This window comes from Eutrigla gurnardus (genome assembly GCF_963514095.1).
Source record: "Eutrigla gurnardus genome assembly, chromosome: 6".
NCBI lineage: Eukaryota > Metazoa > Chordata > Actinopteri > Perciformes > Triglidae > Eutrigla > Eutrigla gurnardus.
Window position 1 is genome coordinate 29,132,865 of NC_139920.1, and position 21,038 is coordinate 29,153,902.

General features: G+C 41.1%; 2 protein-coding genes across 2 annotated transcripts; one reads left to right on the forward strand and one right to left on the reverse strand.

Moving 5' to 3' along the window:
• Window positions 1-636: 636 nt before the first annotated feature.
• On the forward strand, window positions 637-5,368 carry mpnd (MPN domain containing). Its single transcript, XM_084011876.1, has 13 exons — window positions 637-870; window positions 1,348-1,550; window positions 1,623-1,844; window positions 2,420-2,519; window positions 2,604-2,682; window positions 2,764-2,860; window positions 2,946-3,018; window positions 3,096-3,172; window positions 3,762-3,930; window positions 4,366-4,436; window positions 4,540-4,629; window positions 4,738-4,830; window positions 4,908-5,368. The coding sequence occupies exons 1-13, from the start codon at window positions 867-869 to the stop codon at window positions 4,992-4,994; spliced, it is 1,365 nt and encodes a 454-aa protein (XP_083868002.1). The 5' UTR covers window positions 637-866; the 3' UTR covers window positions 4,995-5,368.
• A 1,156-nt stretch (window positions 5,369-6,524) lies between these two features.
• Window positions 6,525-19,368, reverse strand: sh3gl1b (SH3-domain GRB2-like 1b). The gene is made up of 9 exons (XM_084011880.1): window positions 19,051-19,368; window positions 14,967-15,035; window positions 14,070-14,142; window positions 13,845-13,988; window positions 13,430-13,563; window positions 13,178-13,336; window positions 12,375-12,478; window positions 12,128-12,261; window positions 6,525-9,250 (listed from the first exon to the last, which is right to left on the reverse strand). Exons 1-9 carry the CDS (start codon window positions 19,093-19,095, stop codon window positions 9,057-9,059), a joined length of 1,056 nt encoding a protein of 351 aa, XP_083868006.1. The 5' UTR covers window positions 19,096-19,368; the 3' UTR covers window positions 6,525-9,056.
• Window positions 19,369-21,038: the final 1,670 nt, after the last annotated feature.

Consider the following 21,038-nt stretch of genomic DNA (forward strand, 5'->3'; position numbering starts at 1 on the left):
AATGCACAACGTACTTCACGTAGAAGTACATGAAAATAGTACTAGACTTACTTTGCTTTGACCACATTACAGAGCCTGTTGCTGGAGCCAAACATCCGGTTGATTCCCGCTTGTTAGAGGAACACAGTGGCTGATATTAACCACCTGATGGCGGTATGACAGAAACAAGCCAGCTAAGAGGACAGGAGGAGGTTTGCTGCCCCCTGCTGGCCGCTTCCCGGTAAATGCGCTTCTTCTTTTCTCCCCCGGAGATAAAAGAAGTAAATCTGAAAAAAAAAAAAAAACACACACAGTATAACAAGTACATAGACACAGATCCCTTTGGTAGTATTTCTTATAGCAGACTCACGCAGACTTTTAATAATAATAATAATAATAATAATAATAATAATAATAATAATAATAATAATAATAATAATAATAATAACAATAATAATAATAATAATAATAATAATAATAATGTCAGACATTTGTATGATCTCACATGACTGCCGGCGGTGTGTGTTCATAATGAACGTGTGAATGACGGCAGATGGAGCGGCATGGCGCAGGCGGAGTGACAACAAGGACGGGGGGGAGAGGGAGGGGAGGAGGGGGGAGGAAGGGGAGGGGAACTGCCGTTAAAGCAACACAACAAGGAAACGACACCGCGGAGCCACGGACGCCTTCATGTTCGGTTTCTTTGAATAATAACAGCCGGAGGAGCTCGTGTGGCGAAGTGGATCTGAAACCTGCCCGGAGCTCGAACCTCCCCCGTCCCTCCCTCTCTCCCCCCCAGCCCGCCCGGATAATACAGAGGAAGAAGCTTCTTTTTTTTGTGTGGACCGAGTTGGATTTAAAGGCGCTCTCCGTCGCGTTTTGGAGACATGGGTGAGGAATAATGGGGGAAAGGGGTTTAACTGTAATTGTGAGGGGAGTTAGAAGAGGGGAGGAGGGGGGAGACAGGCCTCCTCTCGCGGAGACAGCCATGCCCTAATAATGGGAGGTGGAAACAAAAGGCCAACCGCATAGCTTAGCCGTAATTAACGCGATGCCCATCGAGATGATCTCTTTGCGTGATTCCGGTTCCTTCAGCGCGGAGCCTCTCCCGCTGTATGAAGGACTGCCGTCACAGCTTCCATTATAAACTCATTATGATGAACAATAATCGGCCTTTTGCATCGGCTTTGTTCCCGTTGTAACTTTACAGATGTTTAACTGGAAGGCCAGGTGTGTTGGCTGATTAGGAAACATCTAGAGCGATTGTTAAAAATGATTATTGAACCTGAATGCAGCATAACATACGGGTTATTATGGGTCCCTCCAGCACGTTAGGATCCCCTGATGTGTGTGTGTGTGTGTTCTCAGACTCAGAGCCACCCAGCTCTCCACAGGTGGTGGAGGATGGAGGAGAGGAGGATGAGGAGGAGCTGAGTGGAGGCGAGGAGGCAGACCTGCGCTCCAGCTCCGGCCGGGGCTCCCTGCTGACCCGGAGGGGCATCACCCTGAGGGTGCTGCTCAAGGACGGGCTGGTGGAGCCGGGGGACGGCGTGCTCGCCATCCACTACCTGGTAATAACACACGTCACGCGTTATCACAGTGGGCCTCGCTCACAACGTCTAATCTCTCCTCTGCTCCCTCAGGGGAAGAACTTCGTAGGAGACTTGTTGAACGATGGGAAAATCCGGTGGGTGGAGACGGGCCAGATCTTCAACTCCCCCAGCGCCTGGGCCACACACTGCAAACGCCTGGTCAACCCGGCCAAGAAGTCCGGCTGCGGCTGGGCGTCCGTACGCTACCGGGGGCAGAAGCTGGTCCAGTACAAAACCACCTGGCTGCACAAGTACCAGCCCAGCGCCGACATGGTGAGAGGAGAACACTCTGACTGTGGCCAAGCCTTAAATATACGAGGCAGCATACGACTCAAGTATGATATGACCTCATGATCCAATGCTGCTTCTAAACGGCTTATTTGTGACGTGGTTTAGTACCCAGAATAAATACTTGCTTTAGGTTTTTAGGGAGGAATAGTGAAGCCCAAATATACCAGAGTATACAGTTAGTTCATGGTTCAGAGAAAAGAAGGGAAAGGCAGAGGAGGAACAATATAAGGGCTGATTGTGAAAGAGGGATGATGAAATCAGTAAGAGAGAAGAAACAACAGTTGGTGTGGAGACGAACTGTGAGCAGGTTTCCTTCTCAGTTTCATTTCAAAGATGTGAAAGTATGCGGTTCCCAACCAGGAGAGACTTCTATTCTTACTCTAATTATCAAGCAGAAGCTTGTTTCTGCTCTCCAATAAACTCTCCAAACATGTTGATTTACATTGACAACATGGAATATTCTGGAAATATTCTTATTTTTTCCCCCACTAGTTAATTTTAAGACTTTTAAAAAGTATCTTCAAAAAGCTTGGTTTGTGTATCTGTTGTGATGCCAGAGCCTGGTGAGCGAGGAGGACGACGACGAGGACGAAGAAGAAGGGAAGACGGCCGTGCAGGCGGACGACAAGAACAAGAACATCAAACCTGGATTAATTGGTCTAAATCTCTTCTAACATTGTAAAATCTGTTTGCTTCGTCTCAACAAACGGGAAAACTAATGTAACGTCTTCACCCTTCCAGACGTGATGGTCTCGCGGAGAACCGACAGAGAGAGAATCCCTGTCAGGTACTGCACGTTGGGCACCAGGGACGCCGCCAGGTACCGACCTTTCCTGAAAACATCAGCGTAAGTGAATGTGTGTGGCCGTAACCGTGACCGACTCTCGACTTGCATCCTCAGAGATCCACACACGCTCGTGGAGCTGTCGGCCTTCTCCGCCATCAACAGATTCCAGCCTTTCAACGTCGCCGTGTCCAGCAACGTCCTGCTGCTGATGGTGAGCAACCAGCAACATCTACAACAGGCCGAGCACGAACCAACACGTCAGAGACCAAGGTAGTGTTTTTTCTTATTCTCACCAGGACTTCCACTGTCACCTGACCACCAGCGAGGTGGTGGGATACCTCGGAGGACGGTGGGACACGAACACACAACGTGAGTAGGACGAGAACGTCAACGTGAGAGTTCAACATGATGAAGTCACCTTTAACCCCGGCGTCGATGTGTTTCAGTGCTGACCGTCCTAAGGGCGTTCCCCTGTCGGACCAGGCTGGCAGACAAAGAGGCGGCGTCCGCCGTGGAGGAAGAGGTAACACTGTGATTCGAATGTCCATCACTGGGACGTTAACCCCGAATATTTTTTTCTTTTAAATTAGGGTAATTGGTTATCCGTCCTCGGCTACAGACTTTAAAGATACAGCGTGCAGCATTTAGGGGGATCTACTGGAAGAACTGGAATATAATATTAAATCTGTTCTCTTTAGTGTATAATCAGCTGAATATAATGATATTAGAATGAGTCGTTTTTATCTACATGTGGAGCGGGTCCTCTTCAGGGCCGGCTGCCATGTTTCTACAGTAGCCCTGAATGGACAAACCTGGTGCTAGAAAGGGCATTTTAGCATCAACAACCAATATTGCTCAAAATTGTGTCCTTCCCTTTAGATCTGCTCATTTATGGCGATTTTTTTAAAAAGTGGATTGGTTAGCAGAATATAAAATGCCCCAAAAAATGACGCCTTGCAGTTATAATCTATAATGTAACTGCCAAAACAAAATTCAGCTGCAAATACCAGTTAAGGGTCTTGAGAATTGGAATGGTCTATCCAGTTATTGTTGTGACGAGATGAACAGTAATAAACTCAATGAATCGGCGTGTGTGTGGTGTGGGCCTCCAGATCTGTCAGAACCTGTTCATGCGCGGCCTGTCGTTGGTGGGCTGGTACCACAGTCACCCGCGAGGTCCGGCTCTGCCGTCGCTGCAGGACATCGACTCCCAGATGGACCACCAGCTGAGGCTGCAGGGCTCCAACAACGGCTTCCAGCCCTGCCTGGGCCTCATCTGTGGTACGTGCATGCCTTTACGTAGCGGTGTGGGGATTAGGGAACATACATCTTCCACGAGGAGCTGTGAAAACAGTTAGACGACACACACGGTTGATCCCATTCAAAGAAATGAAATATTACTCCATACAATACCAAGCATGAGACACAGAGGAGCTGTCTGCAATAAAGGCATCTATGCACTACCTAGAGCATTGTACACCTTCATAAAGATAATACTGAAGAAATATAAATCTTACTACACTTTGTTTTTTGCAAGAATATAAAGTAAAAAAAATAGAGTGTAATAAATATAAGAAGAAGAAAGAAACACTCTGAAACGCCTCCACAATGATTTTAGCCAAATGTCTTAAACGGACATTTATGTGCAACATTTTACAGTATTTCCCACGGCATGTGAAGGCATCACCGTTACCATCTTTCATCTTTGTCTCACAGGACCGTATTATCACGGCAATCAAGGTGTGGCGTCCACGATAACCCCGTTCTGGGTCGTCCCGCCGCCGGAGGTGAGGACACGAGCATCGCCTTCTTATTTAAGACCTTTTGTTACTTTCTGTATTCTTTTCTGAAACCGTCCAGTATGTAAACTTATCATCTGCCGTTTTGCAGCAACGGCCCAACGACCACGGTATCCCCGTGGCCGTCGAGGTCACCTACGTGCAGGACAACTTTCTCACCAGCGACGTCCTGAATGAGATGGTACGGATCCTGCAGCCTCAGTCCTGCAAAAATACAGCAAGAAACACACATTTGCTTTCTTGTAAATACAGCAAGACATTTGAAAAGCTCTGTTCGTGTCCTCCACAGATGCTGCTGGTCGAATACTACAGGGCAGCGCCTGACCTCGTCCACTTCAGCCAGTACTGGTGTCCGGATACCACCATGATGGACAAGATCAAGGTAGGGGGATTAATAGAAGACCTGAAAACACAAACCAGATGTGACCCAGGCTCACCTAACTTTCTGTTTCCCCTCAGGGCTCTCTGAGTTGTCACGCTCCCAAAGATCAGGCCTACTCTCAGATCTTGGAGCACGTCTACAGTCAGCTGAGCATCATACACTGAGTGGATTTGCTGTGCATGTGGGCTGATCTCCATCTCGAATCCCAAGTCGTTCCATTTAAAAAAAACAAAAAAACAACAACTTTTGGGCAGAGCCGACTGAACCGGAGTGACGGAAAAACATTTAGATGCCTTGAATGCCCTTTTTTTGATACAGCATTATTGTGAGTTGAGGAGAAATGTACAATTAACACAAAAACCAAACACTGGATGAGAGAACACGAAACCCACTTTTTACAGAAGGACACTAAATGGAAGCATTTCATGGATTTCATGTCCTTACCTTTCTTTCCACACGGACCTACGTGCCTATCTGTGCCAGGATCCTGTAGAACGAGCAGATGTTGCCAGATATGTGTACGACGTTAACGTTTAATGTGTTGTAATTGCCTTTACGGACTGAACCGATGGAGCAGTGGGTGGGGGTGAAAATGAGTAGCGTCTCCGTTTGACCCCGACTGCAAAGGGTTTTGTAAAAGTTTGTGTTCCTCGAGTCAAATTGGATGCTTGCAAGTAATATTGTGACAAGGGAATTGTTTTGTTAGTGAACCTGTGTGTGTGTGTGTGTGTGTGTGTGTGTGTGTGTGTGTGTGTGTGTGTGTGTGTGTGTGTGTGTGTGTGTGTGTGTGTGTGTGTGTGTGTGTGTGTGTGTGTGTGTGTGTGTGTGTGTGTGTGCCCCTCTACTGTCTCCCCGTCAGGTTGTGTGAGACGTGAGTCCTCATGGATAGGACGGATACTTGCTTCCTCTTTACCTGTACTGTATTTATTACTAAGTGTGGATTGTGTGATGTACATGTATGAAGACAGAGCAATGCCTTAAGCCTGCTGATGATCCACAAGCATTAAAATATACACACTGGAACTATTTAAACGTGACTGAGGAGTCATTTGTTGACTTTAGCCGCTCTATGAAGCATCTGATATTACGTTTAGCAGGTAGAACGCAACATTTAGTGCTAAATAATGATGGGAATGACAGTAATTTGTAGTTGTTCAAATATTTCACTTCCAACCATGAAGGCAGGCCTCACGGTGGCGCTAGAGTGAAAGTCAGGACCACCAACGTTATGAGGATTCATCCTCTGGGGGCCACCAGCGTCTGGAAGTGCAGTTCATATTAGTAAAGATATTTCAGTCTTGACAAAGTGGTGGATGACCAACAGCAGATAAATATTCATATATCTATATTGTGAAACATTAAATATTCAGTGTGCATAAGACAGAGACAGGACTGAACCAGGAGATCATTTTGCAACAGTAAATTCTTTTCAGCTTTGAAATTAATCCACGTTTTCCATCTGAATCCCAAATAATATTACTATTTTTATAAGGAGGAATTATTTAGGATTTGAGATGTATACAAAATGCTTACCTTTTACGATACATTCACTATGTATACACTCAGTAATATCTCCCTGTAAACAGGCCTGCAATCAAAATAATTTTTATACATTGAGCAAGAGGAATATTCCCCCAATTTTACACAAACGACTCAATTCAAATCAGTTCTAAAATATTCAAAACCAGTCCAATTATTTCATGTTTTTTTCCTTTTTTTATTTATAGTAGAAAGGGGGGACGGGACAAGAAAGAAGCACGTACAAATACGTTGATAATAAAAGACAAAATATTGCGGTTAAGTTCTGTACTCATACCAAAAGTAAAAAGGCAACGGAAATCTAATGACATACATTTACAAGGTGTAATATAGGACTACATGCAAAGATTAATTTAAATGTTTTAAGGTCTTGGAATATAAAAAAATAATACTATAGAGAGCCAGAATGATTCAATGCTGTTGAAAACAGCATTTAAGACTGATTAAACAAATACATAGCCCTTTAAAAAAATTTAAAAGAAAATCAGTGGGACATGTTTTTCAAACACGGGTTAAAATTGACATAAAAAAAAAAAAAAAAACAGTTTCCACTGGTGGTCTGCTGATAAACCTCACATTAGTCTAAACATGTCCTGTAGTGTCAGAACTGTGCAGAAATGTGCACACATGCATTTCATCTTTACACAGGAAAAGTGCCAATGGGTCGAAATAAAAAACCAAAAGTAGAAAAAGAAACTCTTGACCGTATTCTTAAGTAGCTAGGTTAGGTTTTTGGTTGCTGGATTAGTTGCGGTACTTTCCCTCCTTTCTTTTCCAAAGGCACTAAACAAAGCTAGCAAGGACTTGTGTTGATAACAGTGTGATCCAGACAACACGTCCAACGTCCTTTAACTTTGCCCTGAACTCGACACGAGCATTGAAATGACGTAAAGATCAGAGATGTAAACATATTAGACCGAACCCAGGAGTGGGGCAAGTGTTTGGCAGCGTGGAGTGATGGACCAACACAGATAATAGGAGGGGACATTAACAGTAAAATATTAAACATTTCTCATTCACAATTAAAACATTTCCCCCCTGAAGACAATTCAAACTGGACCGACGACACGGTGAGAATTCATGTTTGGTAAGAAAAAGTTCTCCAAATTAGCCAAAATGGACAACAAGTATTTTTCCCTTGATGTTTTCCCTTTCACTCCGGGTCTTTCCCTCATACTGTACAGTGTATTTGGGATTAGACTCCATCTGCGGGTCGTGGATCACTGCTTAATTCAGAACAAGAAACCAGCCTCGTCTAAATGGATGAACTGAACAGGAACGACGCCCGTCTACTAACAAACCAATCAAATCGGCCATGGTGAATCATCAGAACCACAGGGTCAGAGTACGTTTCACATTCTCAAAGACAAGAGGGCAGACAGAAGTAGTGGAACACGTAGAAATGAGTATGAAAGACTGACCAGCAGCATAATCTATTCAGGCACTGCACGGAGTTAAACGGGCACCTAAACCGGCTGAACGTGCCGAGACAAACAGGCCCAGAACTACATGAATATATGGCTATGTTACACAATACTTAGCAGTTTAACAACACAGGTGCACCACGCAATATGTTCCTATTGCATTTTAATAAAAGACTTTTTGGCTCCGTCTCCTCTATCGGACAGACTGACTAGTCTGCATCTCTGGATGACAAACCGCTTTGAGTGACGAAAGGTGCAACGTCTGCATTTAACTTTGGGTCTGTGTGTAACGGTGGAGTAGGTCTGTCGCATACACACACACACACACACACTCACACACACACACACTCACACACACACACACATACACACATCAATCTCATTTGAGGACCAAGGTGCAATTAGAACAATTTCTCACATCAGTAAGCAGTTCTACTATTAAAACTACCGCAGTAGGTACGTAAATCAAATACTGAAAAACTATGAGGACACCACTGTTTGTTGTTGTCTTCTAAAGCTAGCATCAGTGCACAGCTTAGACATAGAACTTTCAAAATAAAAGAGCATTACAAAGAGGCCCAAACATCAAAAACAGTCTAAATCACAAATCTGGGGCTAATTTCCTCTGATTTCTCATAAAAACAATGTGTTTTAGTTTAGGTAAAAGTAATTCTGAGTCTCGCCAGCAGGTGTCATCAAGAAATAAATTCCAGTCCTTAAAGGGGAAAAATAACCTTTTCAGTTTTAAAATGAATATGATAATATTCAGTCAAGTTACACATGATATTTACTGTGAGGTTTAGTTTTCCTCTTCAGTTTGAAAAGACTGGCGACCAACCTGAGTTTTAAACAGACTGCAGTCACACAAAAACAGGAAGAAATGTGGCACCCCATCATAATCACCTGATTTAATATAAATTATATTAACGTTATCAGTATTTTGCGATTAAAGACAAATATTGCTTGTAAATGTGTCAAAAGTTAGTCCTCAGGAAATAGTTTCTGACTGCCAGATAACGGTTGATGAAATGCTGCGTCCATCTTAGAACCTTTTACCTTTGGGTGGAACCGGCTGATATTCTGCTCTGGACTTGGAAATGTGACCATCTTCTCCAGAAGTGATGGTGAAGTTGGAGCTGAAGTTGAAAATGAACATTCGGTGGACCACCTCTTGGCTTTCGCTTTCCTCCCTCTCATCTAATTCTACTTGCTCTCGCCTCCTCCTCCTCCTCTCCATCAGTCTCCTCCTTAGCTCGCTTCATATTAGTGTGGCAACGGGACGAGGACCTCAACATAGTTGAGAGGGAAGAATCCCGACTGGCTGTTCAGCATACCCTCGTACCAGTTCTCGTCGATCTGATTGGTCAGCGTGATGATGTCGCCCTCGCGGAAGCCCAGTTCTCCCTCGTTCTCCGGCTCAAAATCGTACAGCGCCTTACAGCACGGCTGCTCCGGGGCTGAGAGAAACAAAACACAAGGGAGGAGAGAAAGAATCAGGACGATGGCAGTAAAATCCAGCTGTGCCATTCCCAGGAAAGGTTGTCAACACTGCACACCGAGTCTACTTTACACTGCAATTCATACTGTTTATATACGTTGGAAGTGGAAACCACGACATCCTCTGACACCAGGTCTGTGTATGACTCTCCTCCCTCCATCTAACCCTTAGTGTGACCTCACAGATCTCGTTGAATCAAGTTCACCCCACAGATGGGGAAAGCGTTTGTCAGATATGCTCTGTATAAATTTACAGGGGCAGAGGAAAAATAAGTAAATACTTAAATCAAACAGAATCAATTCTGAAGCGACTATATGACAATTACAAAAGAATCTCTAAAAATGTAGGTTGTATTGGAATAAAAAAATGCCAATTAATAAGTTCTCTCTTTGAAAAAAAGTCTAACGAGCAGTTTGACAAATCCTGACCCACTTTTCTATCAGTGCTTGTGATGTTGATCTTTTTGCTTTGAAGATAATGCCGTTGTTAGTTGTTTGTTATTTGTCTTCTTCCTACAATAACCAGCTGTAATGATGAAAACAGAGAAGTGCTTCTATAAAGTGGTAGAGCTGTTAGCAAGCGATTGCTTACAGCCGTTATGGAGCAACATTATTATCCGTCTGCTGTTTGGTGCAGAGAAGATAGTGTTCAGTGGGTTTTCCTGACAACCGCCGTCTGCTTCACCAGAAAACGAAAGTATGAGTGGTGAGCGAGCTGGTTCACTAACCAACGAGCTGAAACTCTATAAACCTCCGTGGCCGAAGGGAGCTCCAGATTCATTACTATGAGAATCCTCTTTCACAGTGTCATGTGATACTTTGTTGTTATAAACATATAATACCACATTAGCAGCTTAAGGTAAATGGAAGATCAGTTACAGTGGGTTCAATATTAAAATCACCATATTAATGAATTAATTAATATCAATTGAACAGTGTCACAGTTAGATCAGTTAGTTATAGAAGCTTTATAGATGTAAACCATAAAATGTGTACACTTTTAAATGTCATTTTTTTTTTTTTTTTTATGGATTTCAGAACATCTTTTATTAAAAAGGCCAGCCTGCTATGACACTCAAATGCTCTAAATGGGTAAAAAATAGATAAATATTGTTTGTTTTAAGCAGCTTACAGGTGACCGTATTACTCTTTATGACAACAATAACTCTAATACTAACTAGTATAATAATAGCAGTAGTATAATAATAGCAGTTATATTGATCAATATAGCATTTTGTAACAAAAGGGGTCATTAGAAGGTTGCTGAATTAGTTAAACGGAAAGTAAAACTGCAGCATCTAGACGGCAGGATGTTGATATCAAACCACATTCATGCAAATAAAGTATTCGTGCACCATAAACCACCAATAACTCGTCGACCTGAGAGAAGAAGCGACTTGAGTTCTATGTTTCACACCAGAAGCTGAAGCTGAAGCTGAAGCACACTGGACCGTTTCAACACCACGAGCATTGTGACGTCCAAGAAAGAAAGAAAGAAACGGCCCACAAAAGCTGTGACTCACACAATCTGTGTTTCCGAAAGGACAATGTGGCCGAGTGAAAAGACGGCTCTGATGACATCACAGGAAAGAGGAACAAGGTCAGTTGGAGAAAGGCCAGCCAGATGACAAGGCAGGACACACACACACACACACACACACACACACACACACACACACACACACACACACACACACACACTAACACACACACACACACACACACACTAACACACACACACACACACACGCACGCATGCACACACGCTCACGCACACACACACACAAAACGCAGACACAGACGTCCATTTTCTCATGGTCAACGACTGATTGCGTTCAAAAGACAAACATTCAGTGTGTGTCACCGGTTGCACAGTCTCTATACGACTTCGGGGGAAAAAAAGACAATTTGTTTCACATATTTGTGCTCTGTGTGACACTTTGCACACTGAGTGTGTTTTTTTCATCCATTAAAATTTGTAACGCACAGAAACCTTGCACACCGAGTCCGATACGTTTTTTAATAAATATTTGTTGGGAGAATTTGCAAAACTAAACGAAGGGAGTGAGGGAGATTTTGTGATCGTCTCACTTTGAGGTGGAGAAGAACATTTTGAAATTTCTCTCTCAGCGATTTCTGACAGATGTGAAAAAACACAGAAAATCTTTCCCTCCTTTTTTTAATGACTATTTCTGTCCTAGTCCTTCTTTTTTTAATTATTTATTTTATTTAATTTTTCTTTTTTTTTTAAACTTTTTTCTGGCTGTTCTAGTTCTGTGAGTTGTTCGGGTACGCAGCAATACTTCACTGTTGTTTTCTGTTGCCTGTTTTTCTATAAGAAAAAATGACCACTTTACTTTGTAAATGTTTTAACACAACTGTACTCATCTGCAAAACCCAACAAAAGAAGTTTGAAAAAAAAAAAGAAAAGAACAACAGAAAATCGAACCTGTTCTAAAAACTTTTTTGACAGACGAATGTTTCTGAGTCAGAATGCCTTCAGGCCTTCATTCTGGCGTGAGGAGAACGTTCACATTTTAAGGAGCGTGTAAAACGCAGGCACACAGCTTTGGCTGAGTCCGCCTTCTGTGCGTAGAAACAGCTGGATGTATTATTGCTGTTCCAACATGTCATTTGCTGCCCTTCTCTGTGGCTTTGAGTGACTCAGAGAGTTTATTTTCTCCTTTGTTTGTCAAAACATCATCCGTTCTCCGGTGCAAACAGTCATCCACTTTACCATTTTGACATGAATGGTTAGTTAAAAAATGTTTTTTGTTTGCGGTAAAGTTAGAATATGCTGATCCTGACTGATGAAAGGCACGTCGGCTGTTTCTTACCTGAGTTGCGTGAAGGTGGAGGGGCCATCGAGGTCGAGTAGCTGCCATTTGAATGGTTGTCGTCTCCGAAGTCAAAGATAGGTTTGGGTTTAGGTGTGTATTCACGTCTTGGTCGATTCTGAGCATCGTTCATCCTGTTCAAAAAGACACGTTGATTCAATAACTCCCACAATGCATTTAAAAAAAATGATCCTGGTAGTTCCTGCTGCACAGCCAGATGCTCTGTACTGGTGTTTGTGTGTGTCACCTTTCTCTGAGTTTGTCAGAAAGCTCCTCCAGCACCTGCACAGCCTGCCTGTGATACTGCAGCTGGGACTCCACCAGGGATGAGAGCTGGCTCACCTGCTCTATCTAAACAGATACATACATAAAAATACACCTCATCACAGGATAATCACTCTTACAGACACATAGTCATTAACTGTCACAGGGAAGAACAGAAAAAGAGGCTGGAAGTAGAGAAATAACAGGAAATAACAAACACACATACCAATCTATTAAAAAGAAAATCAATCCGTCAACCAGTCCTCAATATTAACACTAAAACCTCAACTGCTGGACTGCAGTTCATTTAAATACATATTTAAAACAAAACTAACATTTCCATATATTTACAAAAAGAACCTTTAAGCTTGACAGAAATTAATTTAAAAATGTATTTAAGAAAAAAGTGATTTATATCGGGATATATACATTTTGACCGACATGAAAAGAATTATCATGGTAATATTTTTTTCCGTATCACCCAGCCCTACTCTGACCTGTTTCCATCTCTTAGGCATGTATGCACACATGAAGTTATGTACAGAGTAAACAAATAATAATTCCTAAACACATAGTGATTATATTTCACCGCAACTCCTAAAGACGTATTTATCTCTGCTAAACAGCTTCATAGGTGTAACTATTGGTGTGTGTTTGTACTGTGGGTGTGTGTTGAATAACTCAACAGGCAACTGATGAATGGTTTCACATGATACAGCGGTGCTGATATACATCACAAAAAGGCCTGGATGGATACAGCTGTAGTTATAATGAATCAGTCCTCACATCGGTCTCCAGCAGGTTGTACATGCTCGTCTCGGCCACTTCCTTGGACTCGTGAAACTTCTCCAGGGCCTGTCGGAGCTCCTCATCTGGGATCTTGCCCTGACGCTTTTTCTTGTAGTCGTAGTCCAAGCGACGGCCTTCCAGCTTCTTCAGGTGATGCTAAGGAGTTAACAGTCAGTTAGTTAGGGGCACAGAAGTGATCACTATCTCCCTTACATTGGGGAATTTGAAGAAATGATGCTGTGAACGTACCTGTATCTCTCTGAGATCCTTGTCACAGAGCCCTTGCAACGGATCAATGAAGTTCTGTTTGACATCGATATCTAGAGAGTCTTTGACTTCTGCCAATCTCTTCATGGACTCTCCAACGTCTACTAGCGCTCCACCTGAGTCACACAGACAAAGATTAATAACTCGGTGACTCAGTAGATTTATAGAATAATATCGCCATCAGAACACAAAGTAACAGATAGTATCCAACGAAACCGCACACCGACACAAACGCAATACTTTAAACAGTCAAGAAGCATTTCAAAGCAGTGTAAACTGTTTGGGTACACTTTATCAGTCAGCATACCACACATCAACACAGCCATGTTCAACCAGGAGACCATGATAACAAGCCAGGAACCAGGAACTGACCGACCACAATACGCACACATCTTACCAAAGTTTGTCTCCTCTCCGAGGTCCCGTCCATACTTGCCCATACATTCCCCGAGCAGCCCTTCGGCCTGAGGGTAGCCTGGGTTCTTCACCTGACCACGGATCTTGGACATAGTGTTCAACATGGACAGTTTGGCCCGTGATGCTGCGCAAGGGAGTAAATATCCATTTAATCGCAGAGTTCAAACGGTTCAAATGAATACATGAATGCAGGTTATCTTCTCACCTGGATTGGGCTGAAGGTACTCCGATGTTTTGGAGATTACCTCCACTACCGCTTTACTGGTCACATCTACTTTCTACAAAACACAGCAAGCACGTCACATCACAAATGTACAAGGAGCTACAGGAATCACACAAAACTAACATTTGAAAAAGATGACAGGAAGAGGAGGTATACTGTTAACCCTTTGTAAGTCATTTTTTCATTTGTTTGTATACAATGCATGTTATGTATATTATAATGACATGCAACTCAACATGCTGATCTCACTTGGCCTGAAAGCTGAATGCTTGTCATATTATCTCTTTATATTGGACATATTAATGAAAATTAAATTAAAAACTTAAAAAATAATAATAATAATAATTTGATTAAAAAAAATGTAAACTAGGGCTGCAACAAACAATGCTTTTAAAAATCAATGAATCTACAGGTTTATTCTTGGATTAATCACATAAATGTTTAGTCGATAACATGTCCGAGAATAGTGAATAATGACCACCAAGACCCCAAAGTGACATCTAAAAATCCCCTCGTCTCCCCAAACAAGATATTAAATGTACTATTATATTAGAAAACCAGCAAATATAAACATCTGAGAAGCTTGAAAAATTACACAATCATCTTATATTTTCAGCTGATGATCTATTTCCACCTCGTTGGTAGCCTTGACTGACCCGGGAGAACATGCACACATACTAGATATAGCACACCATCAAAATTGCTAATTGATTTGCTGTTTTTTATGTCTTCCACGCAGTTATAAAGGCTTTTATAAACATTGAGGTCAGAGTGTTTTCTCAACCAAGTCCCAGAATAAGAGCATTATTTCTGTTTACTGCTACATCTTTGGATGGAAGATGTTTCTCTTTGAAAACCACACAAAGGTGCCTCTCTTACCCGTTCCAAGTCTCTGAAGTCCTCATCTAGCTTTGTTCCTTCGGCACCTCCGACTTTCTCACTAACCATCTAGAGGGGGAGAGAGAGACAATGAGACGTGGGAGAAAGGGTGAGGAAAGGCAGTGCTAATTAACGAATGCTGCTCAGAAGGTTTTCATTTGAGAAACTCGCAAAAGTTCACCCTCAGTCACACAACGAGACGGCTGCTCTGCCCTGCTCTGTGTAGAAAATGCAATAATGAACATTTCCTTCAGCATTTGTTTACATGTTGCAGGATGAGGAAAACGTTGGACCATCAAACTCTATCACTAAAAGACAACAACATGCTGAAACATAGGTAGGCTGAACTAAAACACATGATTGAAAGCATATGTATGTCTGAGTGAAATCTCTCACCATGTTTTTATGCAAAAGGAAAAAAGTAAATGCAATGGAAAAGAGTCACTCTCTGCGCATGCAGACTACAGATGTCTTTGTACATGCTTGTTGATAAATTCCTTAAATTGTGAGCAGGATCCGTGCTTTTTCAGAGACAAACAGAAGTCACAGAGGACTGGAAAAGGTTTTCTGGCTTTGCAATGAGTCTGTACTGCTCAAGATACTCAAAGCCGTGACTGCTGTGTCCATGAAGTATGTACAAATCTGAGATTCTCAAAGTGGAAAAAAACAGAAAGATAATTACAAATAATTAATACTGCACACAGTCCTTGGTTGCAGAGTAACTTGCATAACTATTCTGCAAAGACAAAAGCGAACAACAATTACAATGTGTAGTGTGTGTTCGGTTTATATGGCATCATTCTAGTCAAAATGCTTCAGAATAGTTGTGTAGTAATAAAACGAGACATAATGGGTTGGATGGAATCTGTGTTTGTCTTGTATATCTAAGATTGAAGGGGGGTTGTAACCCTGATGTTAATGTTTAATTATTTTGCCTACAAGACTCACAGTGAGAGCATTTCAAACTCTCTGGCAGTTAATGAAACACTGCAAAAGAGGCCCTGAAAGAGGGGTAAATCATTGATTTCTAAGATTGTAATTGCTTTCTTTTTAAACCCTACAGCAGATGTTCCTGAAGACGTTGAGGTACGTACTACAACAACAACAACAACAACAACAACAACAACAACCGTGCTTTAGTTTTTAGACAACTGTACTATACAGGGTTGCAGGATTTAACAAAATCCTCCTGATGCCTTTACAGATTGGCCATGTGACCTTTAAGGTGGTGTAGAACTCTGAACTAGTTTATAAAAAACGTATCCAATCCTTTGGTTAAAAGATGAAGATACCATTGTCCTCAATTTGCTCGTCTGTGATTGAGAAAATGCAGTTCTAATCACTTCCTACATGACTCAAACTGCTGTTTGTAATTACAGGAATAGTACCACACATTTCCCAGTCTGAAGGAAATGCTTATTTAAAGGATATTACGACGGTGACTAAACAGTAGATCTCGATATGTAGACATCAAAGCTAGTGTGCAGATGTACTCATTAAGGTTTACTGTTACTGTAACGGTTACTCTTTCCCGAGCAGCAACAGACTGAAGTCTGGGATCTTCAAGTTATACTGCTGAATCTCTCCTGTATGCGGAAAGCACATGACGGGGGGCCTGAGGGGATTCAGGTCACAAGTAAAGATACAGCCTCGACTCTCAGTCTACTTAGCATTTGACTCCTAACCTCAGAGTTAACATTGCAGTCTTGCAGTTAAGATTTGCAATCTTATCTTTCCTGACACTGTTTGCCTAACAAGACTTTTACAGAAGGGTAATGAATTTCACGACAGCGTACATGACCATTTGTTTTCAAGTAATCTTACAAAACTGCAGATATAGTCTTTTCTGATTTTAGTATTCTGTAGAAAAAAGATTTACTAGCCATTAAGTAGTGTTGCATTTGCCCCCCTTCTGCGAATAAAAACATCATGTTTCCATATCTGTCGAGCATTATTTACATGCACACAAGCTCAAAAGAATGAAGCCCAAAAACATCCATCAACTAGGAGTTTAGGTCTAAATAGGCATAGCGCTACACAGAGGGATCAGGTATCACTTTCATCACAATGACTGGGTATTTTAAGCTACTTAGAAGTTTAATTCCATTATCACAAAGCCTAGATCAAGATCTTGTTTGGTTTCAGATGAGTTGAAGATTACAAGGCCAAGAAAGTTTACTTATAAAGAGGCCGAGATGCCAAATGATTAGCAAGAGAAAGAGGTTAAAGTGGCAAAAAATGTAAAAAAATCAGCAGGTCAATTAACAGGGAAACACACTAGCCTAATTAGAGTGGTTTATTTATGCCACACAACAAACATGTATTTTTGTTGTAGCATAACATGCGCAGAATTAAAATGTAAGCGCAGAATTAAAATGCTATAAAGAAAACATATTTTAGATACAACGTCTAGAATACATGAAAACCAGGTCAGAATGTTTCTAGATCAAAGCTAAATAGAAAAGGATCTGAGAAATCCACATTTCAGGAGGAAATCAATTCCCTCATTTAGACGCACAGGAACCAATCACTGCAGTCTTTCACCAGCACCTGTATTGTGGTTAAATCTCATTTAAGAGTAGTATTTCCCAGGTAGGATTATACTGCACTGATTGTCACTCCCATAAATCGTGATTAATCCCACATGAAATCTGCACCAAACTCTAATCTACTTTACTTTTAGTACGGCTTCTCAGAATCCTCTAAATTGTCCAAATATACAAAGAACTCTGTACAGGTGTTAGTTTGCCGGTTTTTTTACACTGGTTTTCAACTGAAGGCAAGGACAGCAACAGTGAGACTTATCTACAAATATAGTGTTATTTGTGTAATAACAAAATCAGTTTGATACAAAATCTTCGATAACTCTAACAAGGTTTTCAAGATTTAGCAAAAAAGTGAAAAGGGAGAGTTAAAAGACAAAAACAAGAATGTTTGAGCTACAGGACACAAATAAAAATCCACAGCCAACTTCCTGCAAAAGAAATGCTGTGCTAAGTCAAGTGTTATTGGCTTTCATGCAGTTTTGGCAGGAAAAGCTGCTGCAATGCAGTCGAATAAAGGGAAAGGACACTCTCCATCTCCCTCCCTGCATCACTCCTTGGGTCAATTACTCATGCACTAATCCAATTAAACCCTTCCCAACACCTTTGACTATTCATTTTCATCACAGCCAGGAGCAACACGCTACTATATCTTTCCATTCCCCCTCAAAACCAAAAGGGATCTGAGTCTGTTCCTGACAGGAAGCTGGGCAGAAACCAAATGTCTTTCCTGCTTAGATCAGCAGGGGTTGGGAAAAAAACAAAAAAAACAAAAAATCTTTTCAACTGTCCCCACCCATGACGAAGAGAGCTGGCCAACATAAATAATAAAAACTTAAAAACATTCACACCAAGGTTCAGACACTGAAATACAGTAATGGCAGGCGGTGGCATTTCCAAAGCAGTGGTTTTAGATGCCTCCCCTAAATACTGATCTGTTTCCCTTAACAAAAGACCACAAAACACAGCTGGAAAACAGGTAAACGGGTCTGTCATCTAGTGGGAAGGCTCTTTACCTGAATAAACATGGCTTTTACCCTAAATGTGTCAATACTTCCTCTTGTTTTTCCACGTATTGTTTTCGTGTAAGAGCCCCTTTGGGTGCAGAGCTAATGTTTACAACAGGATGTGTACTTACTCAATCTGAACTGCTGTTTTCTACGAGAGCTTCAAATAAACACAACCAAAACGTGAAATACCTGTAAACCGCTAGCAAGCATATCAACATTAACATAACATTAAATTAGCGTTAGCTTAAGTTAGTAAACGTTAGTTCGACGACTGTTAATGCAAAACATGCTCGTTAACTTTAACGTTAGCTGTAAAAAAAAAAAACATACCAACAAAAAATAAGTGCTAACTAAAAATCACCGTAACGTTTTACCCGTTGACAGCCAACGTTTAACGTTAGCACCAGATAGTTACACCTACATTAACGTTATTAACATTAGCGCTAACTATGAACCGCTAGCTCGCACTGCTAAGTGAGGCTAGCTGCTACATGACAGTTTGCTAGCTTAAAAAAGAAAAGTTTTGCTAACCTGGCTGGCTTTATAAAACTGCTTCTTGAAGCCCGCTACCGACATCTTGAACCCCGGCTGTCTTCAACTTCCGATGGAGGTGTAAACAGGTCGCGATTTAACTTAAGTTAGCGATATAGTTTGTTAGAAAAAGGGGCCAGCGCAAAAAAAAAAAAAAAAAAAAAAACTGTTTCGGAGGAATCATAGGACTGCACAGCCGTCACTCCAAGTCGGGACACGCCAACTGACCACGTCAACGTCGAGGCTGATTGTTAGCAAACTGTCGCAGCAACCGACGGGGGAGCGAATAATGTGCTAAAAACCACAAAACAATCTACGCGTTAACACAGAGGAGCAAATCTGCACCGGCCACTTTGAACAAATCAGTTTCCCCGAGTTTCGAGAGCAGACGCCGAAGGAGTCTTGTGTTAGTGCACACCACCCCCTGCTGGACGGAGCGGGTACAACACACACTTTTTTGTTTTGTCTATAGGCTTACAAATGTATTATGAAAATCTGGTGACTTGTTGCCCTGGTGAAGAAATGTGCATGTATAAAAAAAATGTGCTCAAAGTTGACCTTTAGCCCTTATTTGTCAGATACTGTACTCTGCCTTTGTATTATATACTAAAAATAAGGAGTCGTGCAAAGGCAAAAGGCAGTAACTGACATTTTGGGAGTCACGGTGAACACAACCCTCTATTTTTTCGAAAAAGCAGTCAAATTGAGTATAGATATTCATCCACATGATAAAGGAAGTCTTTAATATCCCAAAAATGACAATAACTAATTTTCGACCAAAAATGCAGTTACTGCCTTTTGCCTTTGTGGGGCAGAACACCAGTCTGTGCTGCAGGATTTACAGGCCCAGATGTTCACATCCTCAGGCAATATAGTCTACTTACAGCCTGTCTAAAGACACAAATAAATTATTTAGAGGTCGGAATTGGCAAATACAAAGACATGAGATGATTATACGTGATGGCTTTGAGACATAGCCGATTAACGATTAACTTGCGAGGGTGCTCTTGCACAAAAATAAGCAGCTGGGCCCTTTCAATAATCCCCTCGTGTAGAGTTTTGCCCAAGATTTGCTGTGCAGCATTTTGATAAATTTGGTTAACGTTTCAGCAATTTAAGAAAATGTAACTCATAATAACATACTCCAAATAATGCTAAATAACACTCAGCTGTGAATACATTCAATTATGTTACTTGGAATAAAACCTTACTCAAGCATGTGGTTGGGTCTCTGAACAGTCTACAATGTTAAAAATGAACTCCATGTATATAATGCTGGGTATTCTTAACTCTGCTTTTATGTATGTGGGCTGGATTGACTGTAGTCATCCATAATATTTCACATTTATCTTTTTAAAGCACCGTTTCCCTTGTAAAGTATTTTTTGTATGCATCATCTGAACAAATAAGAAATGCCTTAAAGACAAGAAAGGATAACTAAACTAATACAGTTTTATTGTATTTAAAGAAAATACATTTTTGTCAAATTAAAGTGTGATGAATGTATTAATTCATGAGGTGTGGAATATAAATGGTTTTATTTGCAGATCATTTTGGGTGCAATCAGTTTCATGAAACACAAAGTAAATCCATAACAAGTTTTTTCTTTTAATTGTAAAAAGACTTTTATTACATTCTTAAATCCACATTTTGTATCACCATTGTGCAATAACACTTTACTGTGTTAAAACCTCTTAGGCTTTAAATCCATAACATAACATAAATTATTTCTTATTAAAATCTATATTGATTTAATAATGATAATCTTTAAATGTAGTGAACATATAAACAGAAGGATCATGACAAAAGAGAAACTTTGAGGGAGGCATCTTTAAAAACGCTCTTTAAAAAAATAGAATTACATCTCTCCAAGACAAAAAGGACACTAAACTGATGAGAAAAAACAGTACACATAGGGATAAAAATTAAGAAACAAAAAGATCACAACAAAACCAACACAAGATTCAGTGAATATAATCCATCTTTTA